This window comes from Triticum urartu, chromosome 7A (genome assembly GCF_056163025.1).
Source record: "Triticum urartu cultivar PI428250 chromosome 7A, HENAU_Tu73, whole genome shotgun sequence".
NCBI classification, from domain to species: Eukaryota; Viridiplantae; Streptophyta; class Magnoliopsida; order Poales; family Poaceae; genus Triticum; species Triticum urartu.
This window is the reverse complement of record NC_141879.1, coordinates 736,800,390-736,822,142: the sequence shown is the minus strand read 5'-3', so window position 1 is coordinate 736,822,142 and position 21,753 is coordinate 736,800,390. Positions and strand designations below refer to the sequence as shown.

The 21,753-nt window shown below is 44.9% G+C and overlaps 1 protein-coding gene and 2 pseudogenes across 3 annotated transcripts; all 3 read right to left on the bottom strand.

Annotated features, from left to right (window-relative positions):
• Nucleotides 1-711: 711 nt before the first annotated feature.
• LOC125530357 (disease resistance protein RGA5-like) lies at nucleotides 712-4,776 on the bottom strand (annotated as a pseudogene).
• A 1,946-nt stretch (nucleotides 4,777-6,722) lies between these two features.
• LOC147962488 (26 kDa endochitinase 1 pseudogene) lies at nucleotides 6,723-8,321 on the bottom strand (annotated as a pseudogene).
• A 1,945-nt stretch (nucleotides 8,322-10,266) lies between these two features.
• Nucleotides 10,267-11,220, bottom strand: LOC147962487 (26 kDa endochitinase 2-like). Of its 3 annotated transcripts, none has more exons than XM_087534036.1 (2): nucleotides 11,159-11,220; nucleotides 10,267-10,999 (listed from the first exon to the last, which is right to left on the bottom strand). In XM_087534036.1, exons 1-2 carry the CDS (start codon nucleotides 11,218-11,220, stop codon nucleotides 10,267-10,269), a joined length of 795 nt encoding a protein of 264 aa, XP_087390162.1. The 3 variants fall into 3 exon arrangements, with proteins under 3 accessions (XP_087390162.1, XP_087390161.1, XP_087390163.1); XM_087534035.1 differs by having other exon boundaries at nucleotides 10,267-11,018; nucleotides 11,175-11,220; XM_087534037.1 differs by having other exon boundaries at nucleotides 10,267-11,193.
• Nucleotides 11,221-21,753: the final 10,533 nt, after the last annotated feature.

Here is a 21,753-nt window from a genome sequence, read left to right as displayed (position 1 = left end):
ACATTTCTTTTGTGCGTGAGAAGAGGTTGATTATTTCAAAGTTTGCTAAGAGCTACTACTCCATTCCAATGAAGAAGCATGACATGGTGCCTGACCATAGCTTTTTTGAGGGGATGGTGGGGTGTATGCTTTCCACTACACCCAAGGATCATTATAAGAATTTATAGGAAGGCAACATAGTTATTAAAAAGTCAAAGACCTTCGGCTTTTGTATATTCAGAACAAACCTCCGGAAGAGAAACGATGTGGTTTCAGTTCATTCATCCTGTCATGGACACTGTCGCGGAAAATATGATCCAGGGACATAATAGATATACATGGCATGAAACTATCAATGTAACGGTACGGATCAAATAAGAAGGTTGCAGGAATCCTCTGCGCAACAGATTATTTGTTTGATGTAATAAGTGTTGCTCCTGAAGAATCGCCAATGCTCCGTAGAAAGACATCGTTGTAGATGAAGATGTCAAAACATTAGAGGTGTTAGTAATCATGATACGATGGCCAAGAGAGTACTAACAGTTAATACTAGTGTAATGATACACACCTGCAAATTAACGAGGAGATTTTTCGAGAATGATATTCCAACTCATCATCACAACTTGAACTGTCAAAAGAGAATGTGGTACGAAATCAATATGTATGCACGGTAAAGAAAGACAAAATTACAGAATCAACTAATCCCAAGGAAAATAAGTAACTAAATACGGGTTAACTGGAAGGGTGAGTCGGTATAGCTACCATGATGAACTCGAGTGTCAGCTTGTTGGGATTGATGTTGATGGCGTGACAAATTGCATCCTCTGCCTCTTCAAGCTCTGGCTTGGACCACCACACAGCCTACCACTTCCCAACATAGACCTGTTTAAGTGAAGAGAGGTTCTCCAGGACAAAGTCCAAATCACCAAATCGATCCCATGTCTGCTGCACTGATAAAATAACCTCAAGGGTGTGTAGCTTCTGCATGGCTCCTTGTGCAAACTTCAGCTCCATGATGCTACTCCCGATTTTCAGCCTTGCGAGACACCGAAACAGATAACTGCCATCAATCACCAACCTTTTGCTTCGTGCGGTTTGCGCCACCCATATATGAAGATCACAGAGTGATGACATGGGGCCAAGCACTCGAAGGTGCTCCTCTCTGAGTGTTTCTAGATGCTGGATTAGAAGGGTGGAAAGGTTGGAGAGCGAAGATATCCATCTTGGCACATCGCACTTTATGCTATCAGCCAGATGGATGCACTGAAGCTGCTGAGGCTCAGGCGACAAACTATCACTTCCGTAATCTATGTTTCGATGTACACCACTTAATTTAATGCTTTTGAGATTGATTAGGTTGGAGAGACACCGCCGAAAAAGTTCCTTATAGTCATCGTTCCATCCACAAACCCTAACACGAAGGTTCCTCAATTCCGTCAGCTTGCTCAAATCGTGCAGCATGGATGGAGACTCGATATTGATACCTAGCAATTCTTGCAGTGATTTTAAATTATCCAATCGTTCTGGCAGGGCCGTGCCCATACCAATATGAAGGTACACTAGTTGTGTTAGCTGAAAAAATGATGTTGGTAACATTTTTATTGCCGTCGCACTTATGTCTAGTACTTGCAAGAACCGCAGATTCCTAATATCGTCCGGTATCTGAGTGATAGATGTATTGCATAGACATAAATACCTCAAGTGTAACATGCTGTAGGTAACCTTAATATGATGATTATCCACATCCCAACAATAAACTAAGTTCAATGCACGCAAGACTGAAAAGCTTGAAAGGGCTGGTAACAAATTGATATCTCGCCCAAACACAGTGATTGACCTCAAACGGGACAAGTTCATAGTTGCCATCTGCATGATATCGTCTTCATTTAGGCTTTGGACTGATAGCCGACGGATCTTACTTGGTGCAGATCCAGATTGCTGACCACCTATACATGTTAGAAAATTCTCTTCCCTTGAAATGGAAGTGATGAGGTCAAGCACCATATCGTGTACACGACAAGCGCTCTCTTTATCATCACTGACATCTGCTGGTTGGATCAAACCTTTGTTAATGAGCTCGCTGAAATAGTCTTCTCCTACTTCATACAAGCTATTTCCATGTTCTTCCCGAATAAAACCTTCACCAATCCATTGCCATATCAAATCTCTAGAAACAATATTATAATCCTCTGGATACAAACTTATATACAATAAAAATGTTCTTAGTTGCGGAGGTAGGTCATAGTAACTGACTGATAATATCCTTCTCATGTCCTTCACACCAGGTCTATCTTGTAGCCCAGAACCCATAGCTTGGTAGCCCTTGGACCAATCATTTCTATTTTTACTGGCTAGCATACTAGCTGTTGTAATAATAACTAATGGTACTCCACCACATCTCTTAATAATGTTATCAGATACTTCAGCTAATTGATTAGGACATTTGTCTTCGGCACCAAATATTCTTTGGTAGAATAACTTTCGTGACTGTGCAAGAGAAAGAGGCTTTAGGTCATAAACACCACCAACTTCTTTGGCAACATAAAAAATTTGAGTTGTTGTAATTATTCTACTTCCGCATTCGTTGTCAATCAAAGCATGTTTGCTTTCTTTCCATACGAAATTGTTCCATATGTCATCGATCACAATGAAGTACCTATAAGACGATATCAAATGGCCATCTATTAGTTAAGCTCCATGTAAACTTATGTTTCTTTGAGCGCAGTAAATCAAAATGTGTCAACATATATATAATACCTTGTACAGAAGGCTCCAGATTAGAAAAAAAGAAATTTAGAAAAATGCTATAAAATAAAAACAAAGGGAAAACATCCTATAGCAACATTCGATGTTCTAGAATAGCATGCTATTGTTTATGATTCAATTGGGTGGCACTTGTACTTGGAAGATGCACTGATGTTTATCGGACTATTGTGCAGGTGCTTGTGCCATGATGCTCCAAAAGCTTTGTTGGCGCTGCTGGAGGAGTCTCTGGTAAGTTGAAGGAAGAAAGCGAAGATGTAGAAGAATGACTAGCTATGTAAGTGGTCGGGAGCTAGGGAATCCTGAGCGTTATGCTTGGCTGTTCTAGCAATGGAGGAGAATTTGTTTTGTTTGTGAGCTGTAGAAGTGATGTTTGTATTGAAGAATGTGCTTCTGGTTGGCTCTTGGCTTGTGGTGTGACTGAAGAAGGACGGACGGCGTGGTGCTGAAGCCTGAGGAGGCCATGATGATGGATGGGGCCCTTGGTTGCCGTTGAGATTAGTTACTTCTTTTGGGAATTGGTGTGTTGTGTTGGTAGGATGGATGCATTGGAGTAGGTAGGTAGGAGCTCTTAGATATCATCAATCCTGGTAATGTTGTGCGGTATAGGACGAGGCAAAGCACACAAGTTGTTGTATTTCTACCTTCAACAATATGTGATATATATAATGCCATTGTTACAATATGCTTGGGTATTGGTATGATTTGGAGTGTGCGTTGATGTATTTCTGGATGGTTTGACTGATTCAGGTTACGAACAAATAAAATCATCTCCCTTTTTGTGCTTTCTCTCTGGATGACCGATGCATTTCATGCGTGCTCTGTTTGTTTATGTATGCAAAGGATGGATGGATGCAGGAGAAATGCAAATCTTGGTATCGATGGCGGAGGAAGAGGCAAAGCACATTAGTTGGTAGGACATATGGAAATACAAAGGAAATAATTGCATGGAAGCTAGCTAGGTTGCTCTGCTCATCTCCATTCCTGATTTGGAGCACATCGTTGGGTCTGTGTACCTAGTATCTATCTGTCATATGCAAGTGATCCTTGCTCTCCTCTTTAATACTATATATATGTGTGTGTATAAATCTATTTGGTGCATGCATGGATGCACGATTGATCCATTTTTTCGAGTAACTTAGTAGGAAGCGTACGGGATTCACATCAATCCGTACATGATTCACATCAAACATGATGTGACTAATAGGAAATAAATACTCCGACGTATCCAATCTACTATCCAATCTACTAATATGATGTCATTTTTTCGAGTAACTTAGTAGTAAGCTACCCAGCATTATTTGAGGGAGGGAGGTCGCACTAGTACAATAGTTAGTTATTACAGAAAGCTTAAGTAACCGTGGTAATTAACCTCCTAGGAATCCTCTCCCTCCTTGAAATCCATCCGGAGGGATTAGTATTTTGGAAAGAAAGGGGAGGGAGGGCGCACTGGTACAGTAGTTATTAGGCCCTTTCTAGTGTTCTATGGTGGACAGGTGCTAAGCATGCCATATAAGCAAAAAAATGACATGGCACAACATTTAATAAGGGGAGAAAGCACTTTGGGGACCCTAGAAAGAACCAACGCCAAACGCGAGAACCTAGGCAAACCACTTAAATGAAACAACTTGACCAATGCATGAAATACTTTAGGTGCTAACTCATTAAATAAAGTGTGCTTAGCAACAACAAGTTAAGCACCTATGCATTGAGGAGATGAGTTGCTAAGGTATTTAATGCACTTAGCACCTCATCTAAGCACCTTTGCATTGAAAGAGGTCTTAGGAAGCTTGAGAAACCGAGATAATCAACCTCTTATTGGGAAGCTTGAGAAACCGTGATAATCAACCTCTTATTGGGAAGCTTGAGAAACCGTGATAATCAACCTCTTGGAAATCCGATCCTTTTCCTCCTTAAAACCCACCCGTAGGGAAAGAAAGGTGAGGATTGCGCCACCTCACTGATCCGCGGCACGGCCTTGCCTCTTGCCCCTTCTTGTTCTCTACGAGCAGTCTCCACCATATATGCCTCCATCCCTCTATATATATGAGATAGCCATTCATCCGCGTGAGGGATTCACGTGCAACTTATGACTTAGGACATGATATACTACTACGCAAGCGTTTTTCCATATATGATTAGGATGTTGATATGAAGTAGATATACACTTATTTTGGTTATTCGTCTGTGGTCATGGCCTCCAAGATCTTCTGACCACAAAATCCAATCTTGCCGAGCCTTCTTGATTCCAGCTTGCTCTCATAACACATAGCAATGGGAGTCTGAGTGTTGAGGAAAGAAATGTCATGTATGGAATTCTCAATTCTTTCTAGACAAGCATCCACACAACCGTCACCTAACCATCATGTAAATTAGCTGTTGTCCTAATCTCTCAACAGTCAAGATACGACTATATATATATATATATATATATATATATATATATATATATATATATATATATATATATATATATTGATTTGGATGGCGACCTATACTTCCTTTTTGAAAGGATGGTGACCTATTGTTACACTCCTCACACCTACCACACTATTTTGTGGGTGTGGGTGTGGAGGGGGGGGGGGGGGGGGGGGAAGACCTACGGGCGCGCCTATGTCTCCCTTGGAGTAAGACGTAGGGCAGAAGCGAGGGACTCGGTCGGCCCAGCTCCTGGGAGGCCACAACCTTGATTTTTCTGTTTCTTCTTCATGTTTATTTGTTCTACTTTTGTTTATGCTTTGAAATATTATGAATATATATGTTATAAAATATACTATATATAAAATTGTGGCTCAGCGTGCTGCCCGCCATGGTGGAGCGTGGCGACGTCGCGATCGGAAGATGAGACTTGGCCTAATCGTTTGCATTGGCCACCATAGACGCACGTCGTTTTGGACAACACAACAACATGAAATTCATCGTGTCTACTCGCAACTGACGCACCATGACTCCATGTGTTGTCAAATCTTGTTTTAAGATTATACTAGCAAACATGCATGTGCGTTGTCATGGGAGAAACAAAGTATGCCACACCCCTGGTGAGCTTGGCACTTTTCCTCTTTGTACTATCGTCACATTCTAGCATGCACAGAGTATAATGTAAATATCGCTAAGAACAATTTATAACTGGGGATTCAAAAGAAAACGAAGAACAATTTCAAAGCGGCGAGTTTGGTCAGTTGCCGTGCTCCTCCACCGTGCATGTTATATTGCTAACCAATTTTACGTCAATATGTTTATGCACGCCACACGCCGCACCCTCAAATCATAATGCAGACACATGCGCATTTAGATTAATTACCACGTCCATTTATTCATTCTTTTAATTTCAATTCTATTTGAGCCCATTCATTTAATCAGGTTCCTCTCTCTGCCATCGACCCATGCAGCCATATAATTCTTTTCTTTCCTGTGCTTACTAAAGCGGAATTTATTCCTTTCCTTCCTACAGGTTCGTAATAGCCACATTTAGTCCTTCTTTTAATTTAAATTACTTCTTTTACCTGTGCCCGATCTTTTGTTCATCCAATTTATTTATTCACATCCTTGTTTATTGATTCTCGAGGAGGCTCCTTGCTTTTGGAGGCAACTCACGGAAGCATTTAAATTGGCGAGAATTTGTGTAAGAGGCAAGGCGAAATTAATTATCTCACTCAGTCACATTTTTTGGCCCAAAAAAAGGCGGCGGGGACGGACGGACCGAGCACAAGCGAAAGCTAATACTTATGGCTAGGCAGCCAGGCTTTTTTAGGGCAAGCTTCAAGCACAGGTGAGCAGCTCAATTTTCTAGCAACGCGTAGGTGCAACGACGGGCGCACAAAAAATAAGGACAACTTGGATACAAAATATAATATAGATAAACGGACAAAAAAAAAGGAGAAATGCACCTCTCTTTATTAGTAGTTATAGATTTTTGAGATTTTTATAATGAAAAATAACATTTTTAAAAAAGTACACAAGTACATATATGGAGCGGATTATTAGGCAAAGGGCCTCTGTTTGTAGCAGTCCAGGTTGTCACCGTAGCCGATACCAAAGATGTTGCAGTAGCGTTTGTAAAATCCGATTCGATCCTCAACACGTTCATCATACCCGTGAAAGCACTCGATCCCGCCATTGATGATGTTGGTGATCACGCCGAACCCAGGCACCCGCCCCGCAGCACGGTCCGTCGCCGACGGGTTCCATTGTCCTGTGATCACTGCATGGCTCGATGGCTTGGGCGGTTGCTCCGCCATCCAGAACCACATCGCCGTCTCAAAAGACACGGTTGGATTCACGACCACCAAGTTCGGGTTGCCCAACAGGTCAGCCCCAATGGCCCGTCCTGCCTGCCCGTAGTTGTAGTTGTGAGTTAGCTGGATGGGCCCGCGGCCATAGTAGCGCCTTCGAGGGGCACATGGCCACTGCTCGCTTGGGGTGCAGTAGCTGGAGGTGGTGCGCTCGTGCTTGGAGTTGGTAGGACATATGGAAATACAAAGGAAATAATTGCATGGAAGCTAGCTAGGTTGCTCTGCTCATCTCCATTCCTGATTTGGAGCACATCGTTGGGTCTGTGTACCTAGTATCTATCTGTCATATGCAAGTGATCCTTGCTCTCCTCTTTAATACTATATATATGTGTGTGTATAAATCTATTTGGTGCATGCATGGATGCACGATTGATCCATTTTTTCGAGTAACTTAGTAGGAAGCGTACGGGATTCACATCAATCCGTACATGATTCACATCAAACATGATGTGACTAATAGGAAATAAATACTCCGACGTATCCAATCTACTATCCAATCTACTAATATCATGTCATTTTTTCGAGTAACTTAGTAGTAAGCTACCCAGCATTATTTGAGGGAGGGAGGTCGCACTAGTACAATAGTTAGTTATTACAGAAAGCTTAAGTAACCGTGGTAATTAACCTCCTAGGAATCCTCTCCCTCCTTGAAATCCATCCGGAGGGATTAGTATTTTGGAAAGAAAGGGGAGGGAGGGCGCACTGGTACAGTAGTTATTAGGCCCTTTCTAGTGTTCTATGGTGGACAGGTGCTAAGCATGCCATATAAGCAAAAAAATGACATGGCACAACATTTAATAAGGGGAGAAAGCACTTTGGGGACCCTAGAAAGAACCAACGCCAAACGCGAGAACCTAGGCAAACCACTTAAATGAAACAACTTGACCAATGCATGAAATACTTTAGGTGCTAACTCATTAAATAAAGTGTGCTTAGCAACAACAAGTTAAGCACCTATGCATTGAGGAGATGAGTTGCTAAGGTATTTAATGCACTTAGCACCTCATCTAAGCACCTTTGCATTGAAAGAGGTCTTAGGAAGCTTGAGAAACCGAGATAATCAACCTCTTATTGGGAAGCTTGAGAAACCGTGATAATCAACCTCTTATTGGGAAGCTTGAGAAACCGTGATAATCAACCTCTTGGAAATCCGATCCTTTTCCTCCTTAAAACCCACCCGTAGGGAAAGAAAGGTGAGGATTGCGCCACCTCACTGATCCGCGGCACGGCCTTGCCTCTTGCCCCTTCTTGTTCTCTACGAGCAGTCTCCACCATATATGCCTCCATCCCTCTATATATATGAGATAGCCATTCATCCGCGTGAGGGATTCACGTGCAACTTATGACTTAGGACATGATATACTACTACGCAAGCGTTTTTCCATATATGATTAGGATGTTGATATGAAGTAGATATACACTTATTTTGGTTATTCGTCTGTGGTCATGGCCTCCAAGATCTTCTGACCACAAAATCCAATCTTGCCGAGCCTTCTTGATTCCAGCTTGCTCTCATAACACATAGCAATGGGAGTCTGAGTGTTGAGGAAAGAAATGTCATGTATGGAATTCTCAATTCTTTCTAGACAAGCATCCACACAACCGTCACCTAACCATCATGTAAATTAGCTGTTGTCCTAATCTCTCAACAGTCAAGATACGACTATATATATATATATATATATATATATATATATATATATATATATATATATATATATATATATAGATTTGGATGGCGACCTATACTTCCTTTTTGAAAGGATGGTGACCTATTGTTACACTCCTCACACCTACCACACTATTTTGTGTGTGTGGGTGTGGAGGGGGGGGGGGGGGGGGGGGGAAGACCTACGGGCGCGCCTATGTCTCCCTTGGAGTAAGACGTAGGGCAGAAGCGAGGGACTCGGTCGGCCCAGCTCCTGGGAGGCCACAACCTTGATTTTTCTGTTTCTTCTTCATGTTTATTTGTTCTACTTTTGTTTATGCTTTGAAATATTATGAATATATATGTTATAAAATATACTATATATAAAATTGTGGCTCAGCGTGCTGCCCGCCATGGTGGAGCGTGGCGACGTCGCGATCGGAAGATGAGACTTGGCCTAATCGTTTGCATTGGCCACCATAGACGCACGTCGTTTTGGACAACACAACAACATGAAATTCATCGTGTCTACTCGCAACTGACGCACCATGACTCCATGTGTTGTCAAATCTTGTTTTAAGATTATACTAGCAAACATGCATGTGCGTTGTCATGGGAGAAACAAAGTATGCCACACCCCTGGTGAGCTTGGCACTTTTCCTCTTTGTACTATCGTCACATTCTAGCATGCACAGAGTATAATGTAAATATCGCTAAGAACAATTTATAACTGGGGATTCAAAAGAAAACGAAGAACAATTTCAAAGCGGCGAGTTTGGTCAGTTGCCGTGCTCCTCCACCGTGCATGTTATATTGCTAACCAATTTTACGTCAATATGTTTATGCACGCCACACGCCGCACCCTCAAATCATAATGCAGACACATGCGCATTTAGATTAATTACCACGTCCATTTATTCATTCTTTTAATTTCAATTCTATTTGAGCCCATTCATTTAATCAGGTTCCTCTCTCTGCCATCGACCCATGCAGCCATATAATTCTTTTCTTTCCTGTGCTTACTAAAGCGGAATTTATTCCTTTCCTTCCTACAGGTTCGTAATAGCCACATTTAGTCCTTCTTTTAATTTAAATTACTTCTTTTACCTGTGCCCGATCTTTTGTTCATCCAATTTATTTATTCACATCCTTGTTTATTGATTCTCGAGGAGGCTCCTTGCTTTTGGAGGCAACTCACGGAAGCATTTAAATTGGCGAGAATTTGTGTAAGAGGCAAGGCGAAATTAATTATCTCACTCAGTCACATTTTTTGGCCCAAAAAAAGGCGGCGGGGACGGACGGACCGAGCACAAGCGAAAGCTAATACTTATGGCTAGGCAGCCAGGCTTTTTTAGGGCAAGCTTCAAGCACAGGTGAGCAGCTCAATTTTCTAGCAACGCGTAGGTGCAACGACGGGCGCACAAAAAATAAGGACAACTTGGATACAAAATATAATATAGATAAACGGACAAAAAAAAAGGAGAAATGCACCTCTCTTTATTAGTAGTTATAGATTTTTGAGATTTTTATAATGAAAAATAACATTTTTAAAAAAGTACACAAGTACATATATGGAGCGGATTATTAGGCAAAGGGCCTCTGTTTGTAGCAGTCCAGGTTGTCACCGTAGCCGATACCAAAGATGTTGCAGTAGCGTTTGTAAAATCCGATTCGATCCTCAACACGTTCATCATACCCGTGAAAGCACTCGATCCCGCCATTGATGATGTTGGTGATCACGCCGAACCCAGGCACCCGCCCCGCAGCACGGTCCGTCGCCGACGGGTTCCATTGTCCTGTGATCACTGCATGGCTCGATGGCTTGGGCGGTTGCTCCGCCATCCAGAACCACATCGCCGTCTCAAAAGACACGGTTGGATTCACGACCACCAAGTTCGGGTTGCCCAACAGGTCAGCCCCAATGGCCCGTCCTGCCTGCCCGTAGTTGTAGTTGTGAGTTAGCTGGATGGGCCCGCGGCCATAGTAGCGCCTTCGAGGGGCACATGGCCACTGCTCGCTTGGGGTGCAGTAGCTGGAGGTGGTGCGCTCGTGCTTGTAGCAGTAGCCCCATGTGTAGGGCCCATTCGGGGCTGTGGGCCATCCGCCAGTGGTCTCATGGGAGGTCTGCGCTAGGAAGGCAGCTATCTCGCGCTTCCGGGTGGCGATGCCACCAGTGGTACCAAAGCCAGGGAAGGCAGCGGCGGCAGCGATGAAGGCGTCATATGTGTAGAAGCCCTTGGCCTGGCATGCTGGGTCATTACGGTGGAGGAGAATTTGGTTGAAAAGGGAGCGGGAGACGATGGAGGACACACCACCGAAGGGGTAGGGTGTGACAGGCGTGCTGCCGCAGCCAGAGCAATGGCTCTGGCAACCATCGCCACAGTATTCCGGTGTGGAGCCGCACCAGCCGAAGTGGCTACAACAGAGGCAGTTTGGGCATGTCGCCCCGCCAGCCTGCGAGCCGCACTGCACAGCGCGTGCACATGCGATAACCATGGCCGCCGTGGCTAGCACTGCTACCACTGCGAGCGGTCTCATTGTATGCCGTGGCAACTGTAGCGTTGCACTTACAGTTGTAGTGGTGTTTCTGTGTCTGAAGCCATGGGAGTGCATGTATTTATATATCTTTCTCGCTGAAAGAACTAGGTAGCAGATTTGTCTCCTCCTTACTGCCTTCTTTCTCGGAGGCTTAGTTAAAAAATAATAATTGCCGGAGGCTTAGATCCGATCGAGTCTGGTGACTTGATCGAGAGCGACCGTGTGCTTGTATACATGCATGTGGAATTTACGTTGATATGTATATAGATGACGCAGGGTGTTCAAGGACGGATGTCCATGGAATGCAATTCTCCTGTTTCGTATAAAAAATCATCATTTATAATATTTTTGCTGTTGACAGAACCGATGATCAGACAGTTGGCTAGCTGCGCAAGAATTTGCACTGTCCACCCGCCTTGGAGCAACTGTAACCGAGGATCAGACATGGGAGATAGAAGGATTAATTAGTAGGACGTGACTCAAAACAAACCTGATGCAATTAACAAGGAATAAATAGTCTGATGTATGCCATATAAGCGATCCTATTGTTATTTGAGGAAGGGTGGTTGGTCGCAGAGGTACAATAATCTCTACCATGTCACACAAAATGAGCAAAATATGCTGCCATGTCACGAAAAATGAGTGCTCGGATAGAACTGAAATTATGAGCTCACCATTATGGTCACCTTCCGCACCTCCGTTACCCTCATCACCCGCGCCATGGTCTTTATGACTAGAAGCGCCTACTTGATCAATAATGAAATTTGCATAACCGAATTAACCTTTACAACAACAAAAACCTAATGAACACACTTTATGATCTTTGGCAATTTTATTTTTCTAAACAGAATTGAACTTTATAACAAAATGAGAAAATGCCACAAAATTTAATGGACTATAATTGCATGAGATTCTAACATAATCTAATGAGCGTAATTCAACTAGTTTTCATTAACAAACTGAATTTCCTAACGAAATCTAAACAAACAAAACTAAAGTTTGTAAAAACAAATTTTCACTAACGATTTTCATTAACTCTAATTGAATCAAACAACCAAATAGAATTGTCCGCCAGTGCTGGGCAAGTTTCTCACCATGCATGGGGTCACGTGTGTGAGCTTCGCCATCCTCTGCGCCATGCCCCATGTCTCCAGCATCGCCATAGCCACCACAGGCGGCGTCTCCGTCTTCAAGTCAGGAGGCTGGCGCCCTTGACCGCGACCACACCCAGCCATGCCAAGCCTCCCGCGATAGCGGCCTGATGGCGCGCCTCTGGCATGCCCTCGTCCAGGGACGACTGGATGCTCCGTCTGCCACTGGATCGTGCCGACGTGAGCTCGCCCGCGGCCAGTGAGACATAGCCGCCCACGGAAAGGGGCTACATCTCCTCCGCCGGCGACTTGCACGCTTCCTCCGCCGGTGATTTGCAGGCCTCTTCCAAAATATAATGTCCAAAAAAATACGGTTTAGTAAAAAATTATCCAAAATATAATGAATTTCATCCGGTTTATGAAATATGTCCAAAATGTATCGAATCCAGTCAGGTTTATATGAAAATCCGCCATGTTTGCATGAGTTTTGTCCTTTTGGTTTGATCAGTGGCTGAAATGTGTGCGAGCAGCATTAGATGGCGGCCTTCGACATCAGTGTTTGCAGACTAATCCCCTGTCCTCGGACAGAGGCCAAAGCCATTTGTGGGTCAGTGTTGGAGACGCCCTAACGTAGCTAGCTCGATCCTCACGTGAAGCTGTGAAAAATGTGATTTAAAACCTTGAAGCTCAGGGTGAGCAAAAGGGGGTGAAAGGGAAAGTATCAGGTACTCCTATCCTTGGGGTACTCCCGGTGCTCCAAGTTTAAAAAAGCTATTCATAAATGTTTCAAAAAATTCCGGAAAAGTATGAATGTTCACAATGAATGTGACTACAACCCCTAAAAATTTCAGGTCCAAACTTGAAATGACAATAAGAAACAAAAATGTGAAATCTGGCATGAATAGTGTTAAAAAAAGACAAAATCAACATCGAGATTATTCATATCTGGATTTCACATTTTTGTTTGTCAATGTACATTTCAAGTTTGGACCCTCAAAAATAAGTTTGGACCTGAAATTTCTAGGGGTTGTAGTCACATTCCTTGCGAATGTTCATTTTTTTTTTAAAAAAATTGAAAACATTTAAGATTTGTTTTTGAACTTGGGGCATCCGAAGTACTCCAAGGATGGGAGTACTAGATATTTTCCCGGGGTGAAAAGGGGAGGTGGAGCAGGGGCATAATAATCCCGTTCAAGAGCAAATCTAGCGTGAGCGTCATGACAATCTGCCACAGAAAGCGGGGCACAAAGTCAATTTCAGTTGAATATCTACTCCCTATAAATCTTGACAGATGCATCCTCCCTACTTGCTTTCCCTCATATGCTTTCCATTTTTTTGCATGGTAATATGTGTCTCATTTATATAGAATAAAGATTAAGTTACAAGGCACGTAAGCACCGACCATACATAACTGAAAAGATAGGAAAATCCTATGCAGAATACCAGAACCTGTCCCTTTCCTTCGACACCACCGAAGCGGCCACCAAAGGATAAAAAGACAGATCACCTCTTCACCCAAGCTCGATACGGCTCCATCGTTGATCAGCAGCTTTATAGACCTCCAAAGTAGTTTGCTAGAAGCAAAACCATAGCCGTTGAAAGAATCAGACCGGGGCAACATGTCCCTGGACACACCATCTCAAAGGATCGATATAGTTGACTAGATGGGGGGGGGGGGGTGAATAGGCAACTAACAATTTTTAGCTTTTCTTTACCAATTTAAACTTTGCATCAAAGTAGGTTGTCTAGATATGCAACTAGGTGAGCAACCTATATGATGCAACAACAATAAGTAAACAAGCAAGCAAGGGATGCAACACAAGATAAGCTTGCACGAGTAAATGGATGAGATAACCAAGAGTGGAGTCGGTGAAGACGAGGATGTGTTACCAAAGTTCCTTCCCTTTGAGGGGAAGTACGTCTCCGTTGGAGCGGTGTGGAGGCACAATGCTTCCCAAGAAGCCACTAGGGCCACCGTATTCTCCTCACGCCCTCACACAACGCGAGATGTCGTGATTCCACTATTGGTGCCCTGGAAGGCGGCGGCCGAACCTTTACAAACAAGATTGGGGCAATCTCCACAACTTAATTGGAGGCTCCCAACAACACCACGAAGCTTCACCATAATGGAGTATGGCTCCATGATGACCTCAACCGTCTAGGGTGCTCAAACACCCAAGAGTAACAAGATCCGCGAGGGATTAGTGGGGGGAATCAAGTATCTCTTGGTGGATGTGTAGATCTAGGCCTTCTCAACCGATCCCTAGGAGATCAACAAGTTTGATCGGCCAGGGAGAGATATCGGGCTAAAATGGAGCTTGGAGCAACAATGGAGCTTGGGGGTGGAAGAGGTGGTCAACTCGGAGAAGAAGACTCCCCTTTTATAGTAAGAGAACAAATCCAACCGTTATCCACCAACTCAGCCTGCGACACACGGTACTACCGCACCGGAGACGCGGTACTACCGCTAGGGCACACGGTACTACCACAACGCACTGCGGTACTACCGCCCATGTAGCAGAATCCAAAGCAGCCTTGATGCGGTGAAGTAGAGGGCGGTAGAACCGCTGGCGCAGTACTACCGCAAGGCAGGGATAGGCCAGTTTTGGGAAGGCACGGAAATATAAAAATACATCCATGGCAATCCGCTGAGTTGGGATCGGTGCAAAAATCCGACACGGTAGTACTGCACCTTGCAAGCGATACTACCACGTAGGGCGCGGATGTAAAAAATTACATCCGCCCCTACTTCCGCTCATGTCGCTGTGCTAGGCCAGGGCTCACGGTACTACCACGCCCATGGGGTGGTACTACCGCATAGGGCGCGAATGTAAAAAATTACATCCGCCCCTACAACCGCTCAAGCGGCTGAGCCTGGCCAGAGGCCACGGTACCGCTCCTGAGGAGCGGTACTACTGTGAGTACCTGCGGTACTACCGCCCCTACGGCCGGTACTACCGCAAGGCTCTGCGGTACTATCACTCGGGAGAGCAGTACTACCGCATGCCCCAGATCAACAACACTAGGAATCCTTCATTTTGCAAAGACAAGGAAAAAACGGAGGATGCTCCAAAGAGCCAAAGGAAAGGTGGTGCAAAGGAAACAGATGTGTACGTGTTGATTCCACCCAAACCTTTCCAACGCGGACCCCCTCTTAATAGTATGACTTAATGATATGCCTGAAATGCTCAATGCACACAATTAGTCCGCAAAGGCATTGTCATCAATCACCAAAACTACTCAGGGATAAATATGCCCTTACAATCCCCCCTTTTTGGTGGATTGATGACAATACGGGATTTGCACAAAGGGATATAAAGAGAAACAACGGCAATCCCACCATCTATAAAATATAGACGGGCTCCCCCTAGATGTGTGCATATTAGAGAAGTGCTTTGGACTGCATGACACACATGCTAGGATCAACACTCCTCCTATATTTTATAGACAAGGCATATCTTGCAATAATGAACCTAACACTAAGCAAGTAGGCAAGATAAAACTATGAGCATAAAGTAACTGGCACAAGATAGTATACGCTCACGGGATACTAAGCATGAAAGACAATAGGATACGCTAGAGTGCATATGTCTTACACCATATGATATGGAACACGACTCACGACAAATCAAACCAAAGAAAATGAGGTCCAACAAAAAGCAAACACGACACACGACTTGCAAATCCCTACACTCTCTCCCCCTTTGGCATCGAGACACCAAAAGGCAGAGAGGACACCTACTACACAGGTGGTAGCTCAGGCAGAGACGATCACTAGTCGCGCTCCTCGTTGGTCTCGGCAGTGGGAATGGTCTCCTCCCGCTCCTCCTCAGAATCAGTCCACTTATAGCTCTGCTTTGCCATCCAAGCTGCCTCTGGGGTGATGTGCTTCTCGGACCCGCTGGAGACGTCCTCGCCAAACGTCCTCAAGATCCTCTTGTCGCGCCGGCGACTCTCCTTGGAAGCAACATGGGTCCTGTACTGCCCCTTGGCTTGCATACAGAACAAGGTCTTCATCTTGGCCTTCAGCTTCTTAGCCCATGAGGGCTCAGTAAAGGGAGGAGCATACCTAGCAGAGCTATCCTCATCCGCTTCCTCCTCCTCAAGCTCATCCTCACCAACATCCATCTGAGCAGCTGCCGCCTCAGCACGGGTAGTGGTGTTAGCCCACTTAGGCTTGACGCGGAGCTTGACGGGCTCGTGACGGGTCCAGTCGGGGGCCTCAAACTCAACATTGGGATAGAGCTTCTCCCAAGTCTTCGAGATCAGGTGAAACAGGTAAGGACCATAGATGGGTACCTTATGGTTGAACACCGCAAACCTAAGCTCACACCACATGATATGTGAGACATCAAGTGGTTACATCTGAACACGACGCGCCTCCTCACAAATGAGCATCATATCCACGAGATAGGCATGTACCTTATCCTTGTCACCAATACGTGGGAAGAGGGTGTTGCGGAAGATCCGATACATGATGTCAAGGAATGGGTTCAGTGCCCAGGTCTTCTTGCCACTGGGAAGCTTCTTCTCAACATAGTATGGCTGGAGCTTGTTTTTGTTAGCAGACTCGGAGTTGGCATGAGGGCGAACACCAACGGGCTTGTCGAGCCCCTCATAACGAACATGTAGCATATCCATGAAGTCCTTCCACTTGGCGGTCAACTGTTGTCCATTTGTCATCCATGTCAAACTCCGTTCCTCATTAGAGTGGAAGTGGACCGAGGCAAATAACTGAGCCACAATCTCAGGGTCAAAGTCCAGGTGGAACATGATCAAGTCCTCAACCCCAAACTGCTCCACCAGGTCCAAAGCCTCACCAAAATAGTCACGGTGCTTGTCATCCCTCATATGATTCATGTCAATCCAGTGCACATCCACGTAGATGTTCTGCTTGGCCTTGATCACATCCAGATAGATAAGATTCTGCTGCTTGGTCCAGAACATGTCATTCCCTCTGAAGTTTGCACGGGGATTCACATAGGGGTTGATCTTCCTTCGGGTGACAAACTCAGCAAGTGGTATCTCATCCATGCCCATGGAGGGCTCCTTGTTCTTGGTGGCGGTGGTCTTGGTTCTGCGTTGGGGGGCATTGGAGCCCTCTGGAGCTTCACCTTGGTTGCACAGACACTTGGAACCCGTGTCACGGCTGGGATTGGAACGGAGGACATTGGAACCAGAGCCACCACCTATGACACAAAACACACGAACACGCAAGAGAAACGAGAATGATCAATGCAAAGGCCACAGCAAAACAAGTGAAACAAGTAGAAATAGCATTGGGTAGTTGCCACATGTAAGATTTGACACCAACGGTAGTGCCGCACGGATGCACGGAACTAAGTTTTAGTGTTGCTCCAGTCACGGTAGTACCGCGCCAGGATGTCACGGTAGCACCGCAGTGGGAGCGAAAGTAAAATTTTACTGCCGCACCTCGCACGGTAGTACCGCTCCTAAGGAGCGGTAGTACCGCATGAGGTCGGATCCGAAGCACGAATGGATCTGAGCACAGCAGTGACAACGCGGTACTACGGTTGATCAAATCTACCATGGGGCAACATACCAAATATCATCTCTCCACACTAGTACTCTCCTACATCCTACTCTTGCGAAGATTTGGCCTAAAATCTCAAGAACAACATGCATCTCCCCAAAAACCTAGATACGAAAGAATGAACCAAAAAGAGAGGGATTTGGGGAGAAACCTTGTTCCATGGCAAGAGGGCGTGGTGGGGAACGATCCCACCAGACGGAATGCGAGGAGAGCGGCCGGAGACGGAGATCCAACGATGTTCTCCAGTGCCGGTCTTGGGAAGGAAAGAGAGAGAGAGAACTTCGTGGGGAAAAAGAGTTGAATGGGTATGGGGGAGTTGGAACTCCCCCTGCTCGCTCTTAACCCCCACGCGCTCGCATCTGCGCGGTAGTACCGCGGTAGTCCCGCCCGGGTGGAAGTACCGCACACTGGGCGGTAGTACCGCTCGTCCAGCGGCAGTAAAAAAATACTGCCATGCAAAAATGCGGTAGTACCGTGCGCAACTCCAGCGGTAGTACCGTGGCACACCACGGTAGTACCGCAGACCCAAGAAAAATGCAAGTTTCAGAAAAGATAAAAACATCCTTTGCAATAAAACCTTCAAGCGAACGGACACACCAAAGAGCTAATTCACGAGACAACACACGCAAGCTCGACACAAAGAAAGGAAGGCAAGAGACAACAAGGACTAAACACGCAACAGAACCTCTCCAAAGAGAGGGTGGTGGCCGGAGCCACCTATGTTTGAGTCAATTGGTATGGCACCACGAAAAATTATCCTTGGGCCCATGACCAAAACTCGTCTTTGAAGCACAAGTACCATCAACAATGGTTGATGTGAAAGAGTTGATCAATTTATGCATAATGGGGGGAGGGAGAGTTCATTGAGAGAACAACACTCCCCCTATGTCCATGCCTACACCTAGACAAGATAACAAGTTGAGTATGGCGGGGTGTGCAAGGGTTCAAGCAACATTGCTTGAATCAATGATATTTAGCTCATGCCTTAACTCGCGAAATCTTGCTTCATCCAAGGGCTTCGTGAACATATCTACAAGGTTATCATGAGTGTTGACATAGTTGAGGTCGATCTCCCCTCGCCTAATATGATCCCGGATGAAGTGATAACGAATCTCAATATGCTTCGTCTTGAAGTGTTGAACCGGGTTGAGAGAAATCTCGATGGCACTTTCATTGTCATACCAATGAGGCACTTTGTCACATATGACACCGTAATCCTTTAAAGTTTGCCTCATCCATAGAAGTTGTGCACAACAACTACCGGCGGCCACATACTCCGCTTCGGTAGACGAGAGAGACACACAACTTTGCTTCTTGGAAGACCAACTCACCAAAGAGCAACCAAGGAATTGGCACCCTCCGGAAGTGGACTTCCTATCCACTTTGTCTCCCGCCCAATCTGAGTCCGAATATCCTACAAGGTTGAAGTTTGATCCTCTTGGGTACCATAAGCCAAAGTTTGGGGTATGAGTCAAATATCAAAAGATTCACTTGACCGCCACAAAGTGACTTTCCTTAGGTGCGGCTTGAAACCGTGCACAAATTCCCGCACTCAACATGATATCCGGTCTAGATGCACAAAGGTAAAACAAGGAGCCAATCATGGAGTGATATACCTTTTGATCCACCGCTTTACCATTGGGATCTATGTCAAGTTGGCATTTGACGGGCATTGGAGTGGAAGCTGACTTGACTTCACTTAGATTGAATATCTTGAGCATGTCTTGAGTGTATTTGGCTTGGTTGATGAAGGTTCCTTCTCTTCATTGCTTGATTTTGAACCCGGTAAAAAACTTCAACTCTCCCATCATGGACATCTTGAACTTCGAGGTCATGAGAGCGGAAAATTCCTCATTGAAAGTTTTGTTAGGAGAACCAAAGATAATGTCATCAACATATAGTTGGCACACAAAGAACTCCCCTTTGACCTTCTTAGTAAAAAGAGTGGGGTCAATTTTCCCAATTTCAAACCCACGATCTTGCAACAACTCGGTAAGGTGGTCATACCATGCACGTGGGGCTTGTTTAAGGCCATAGAGTGCCTTATTGAGTTGGTACACATGATCGGGGAAATATGGATCCTCGAACCCGGGGGGTTGTTTGACATACACCAACTCATTAATAGGACCATTAAGAAAAGCACTCTTCACATCCATTTGTTGCAACTTGAAGTTATGATGAGAAGCAAAAGCAATCAACAGACGAATAGATTAAAGGCGAGCAACGGGAGAAAAGGTTTCACCGTAGTCGATACCCTCGTCTTGGGAGTAGCCTTGAGCTACCAAGCGAGCCTTGTTGCGGCCAATAATTCCATGAGCATCTTGCTTGTTCTTGAATATCCACTTGGTTCCAATGACATTATGGTTCCCCGTTGGCCTTGGCACCAATCTCCACACCTTGTTGTGCTCGAAGTTGTTGAGTTCTTCATGCATAGCATTAAGCCAATCCGGATCTTCGAGCACCTCATAGACCTTTTGGGGTTCAACACAAGAGACAAACGCGTGATGTTCACAATAGTTTGCTAATTGTCTACGAGTGCTTACCCCCTTTCTTAAGCTTTGAAGCACATTTGTCATGAGGTGATCTTTGGTGGATAGCTTGGATGCAATCTTAGCGGCACGACGCTCCAATTCCTCCTCGGGAGTGAGTTGAGGAGAGGAAACTTGATCATCTTGAGCGTCGTCTTGAGCTTGTTCTTGATCTGGAACTAGCTCGGAGGAGAGAACTTGATCTTGGGCATCACTTGGTGATTCACCACCATCTTGAAGTTGATCTTTCCCTTGATCTTGTTCATTTGGTTGAAGTCCTTCACTTTTTTCTTCGGAGGCGTGTGGGTCTTGAGTTGGCGATGGTTCCATTTGAGTGGAACATTGTCCTTCTCCTTCGACCACAAGGGGTTCCTCAATGTGTAGGATAAAGCCAACACCCATTCTTCTTATGGCTTGGGGAGGAATTTCATCACCTACATCACAAGTACCACTTTGCTCCACTTGGGAGCCATTATTCTCATCAAACTCCACGTTACACGTCTCCTCAATAAGTCCCGTTGACTTACTGAGGACACGGTAAGCATGAGAGTTTGTAGCATAACCAACAAATATGCCCTCATGAGCTCTAGCCTCAAATTTAGACAAATGAACACCTTTCTTGAGAATGAAACACTTACACCCGAATACCCAGAAGTACTTGAGGTTGGGCTTGTTACCGGTGAGTATCTCATATGGAGTCTTGTTCAAGCCTTTGCGGAGGTAAAGCTGATTGGATGCATGACACGCGGTGTTGATGGCTTCGGCCCAAAATTTGTATGGAGACTTGAACTCCACCATCATGGTTCTTGCCGCATCCATCAACGTCCGGTTCTTCCTCTCCGCTACACCATTTTGTTGAGGGGTGTAAGGTGCAGAATATTGATGTTTGATCCCCTCATCACTAAGGAAGTCATCCAAGGTGTAGTTCTTGAACTCGGTGCCGTTGTCACTTCTTATTGTCAAGATCTTTGCATTGTGTTGACGTTGAGCTCCATTTGCAAAGTCAATGCCGGTTTGTTGGGTCTCACTCTTCCTCTTGAAGAAGTACACCCAAGTGTATCTTGAATAGTCATCTACAATCACCAAGCAATACTTTCTACCCCCAAGACTATCAAAGGATTGAGGCCCAAAGAGATCCAAGTGAACGAGCTCCAAAGGCCTCTTTGAGTAAATGATAGTCGTGGGAGGGTGAGCCTTCTCATGTAGCTTTCCTTCAATGCAAGCACGATCTTTGGCAAAACTGACATTTGTTTGTCCACGGACATGGTCCCCATTGAGAAGACTTTGCAAAGATCTCATATTGACATGGGCTAAATGGCGATGCCAAAGCCATCCCACGTCAACTTTAGCCATTAGGCAT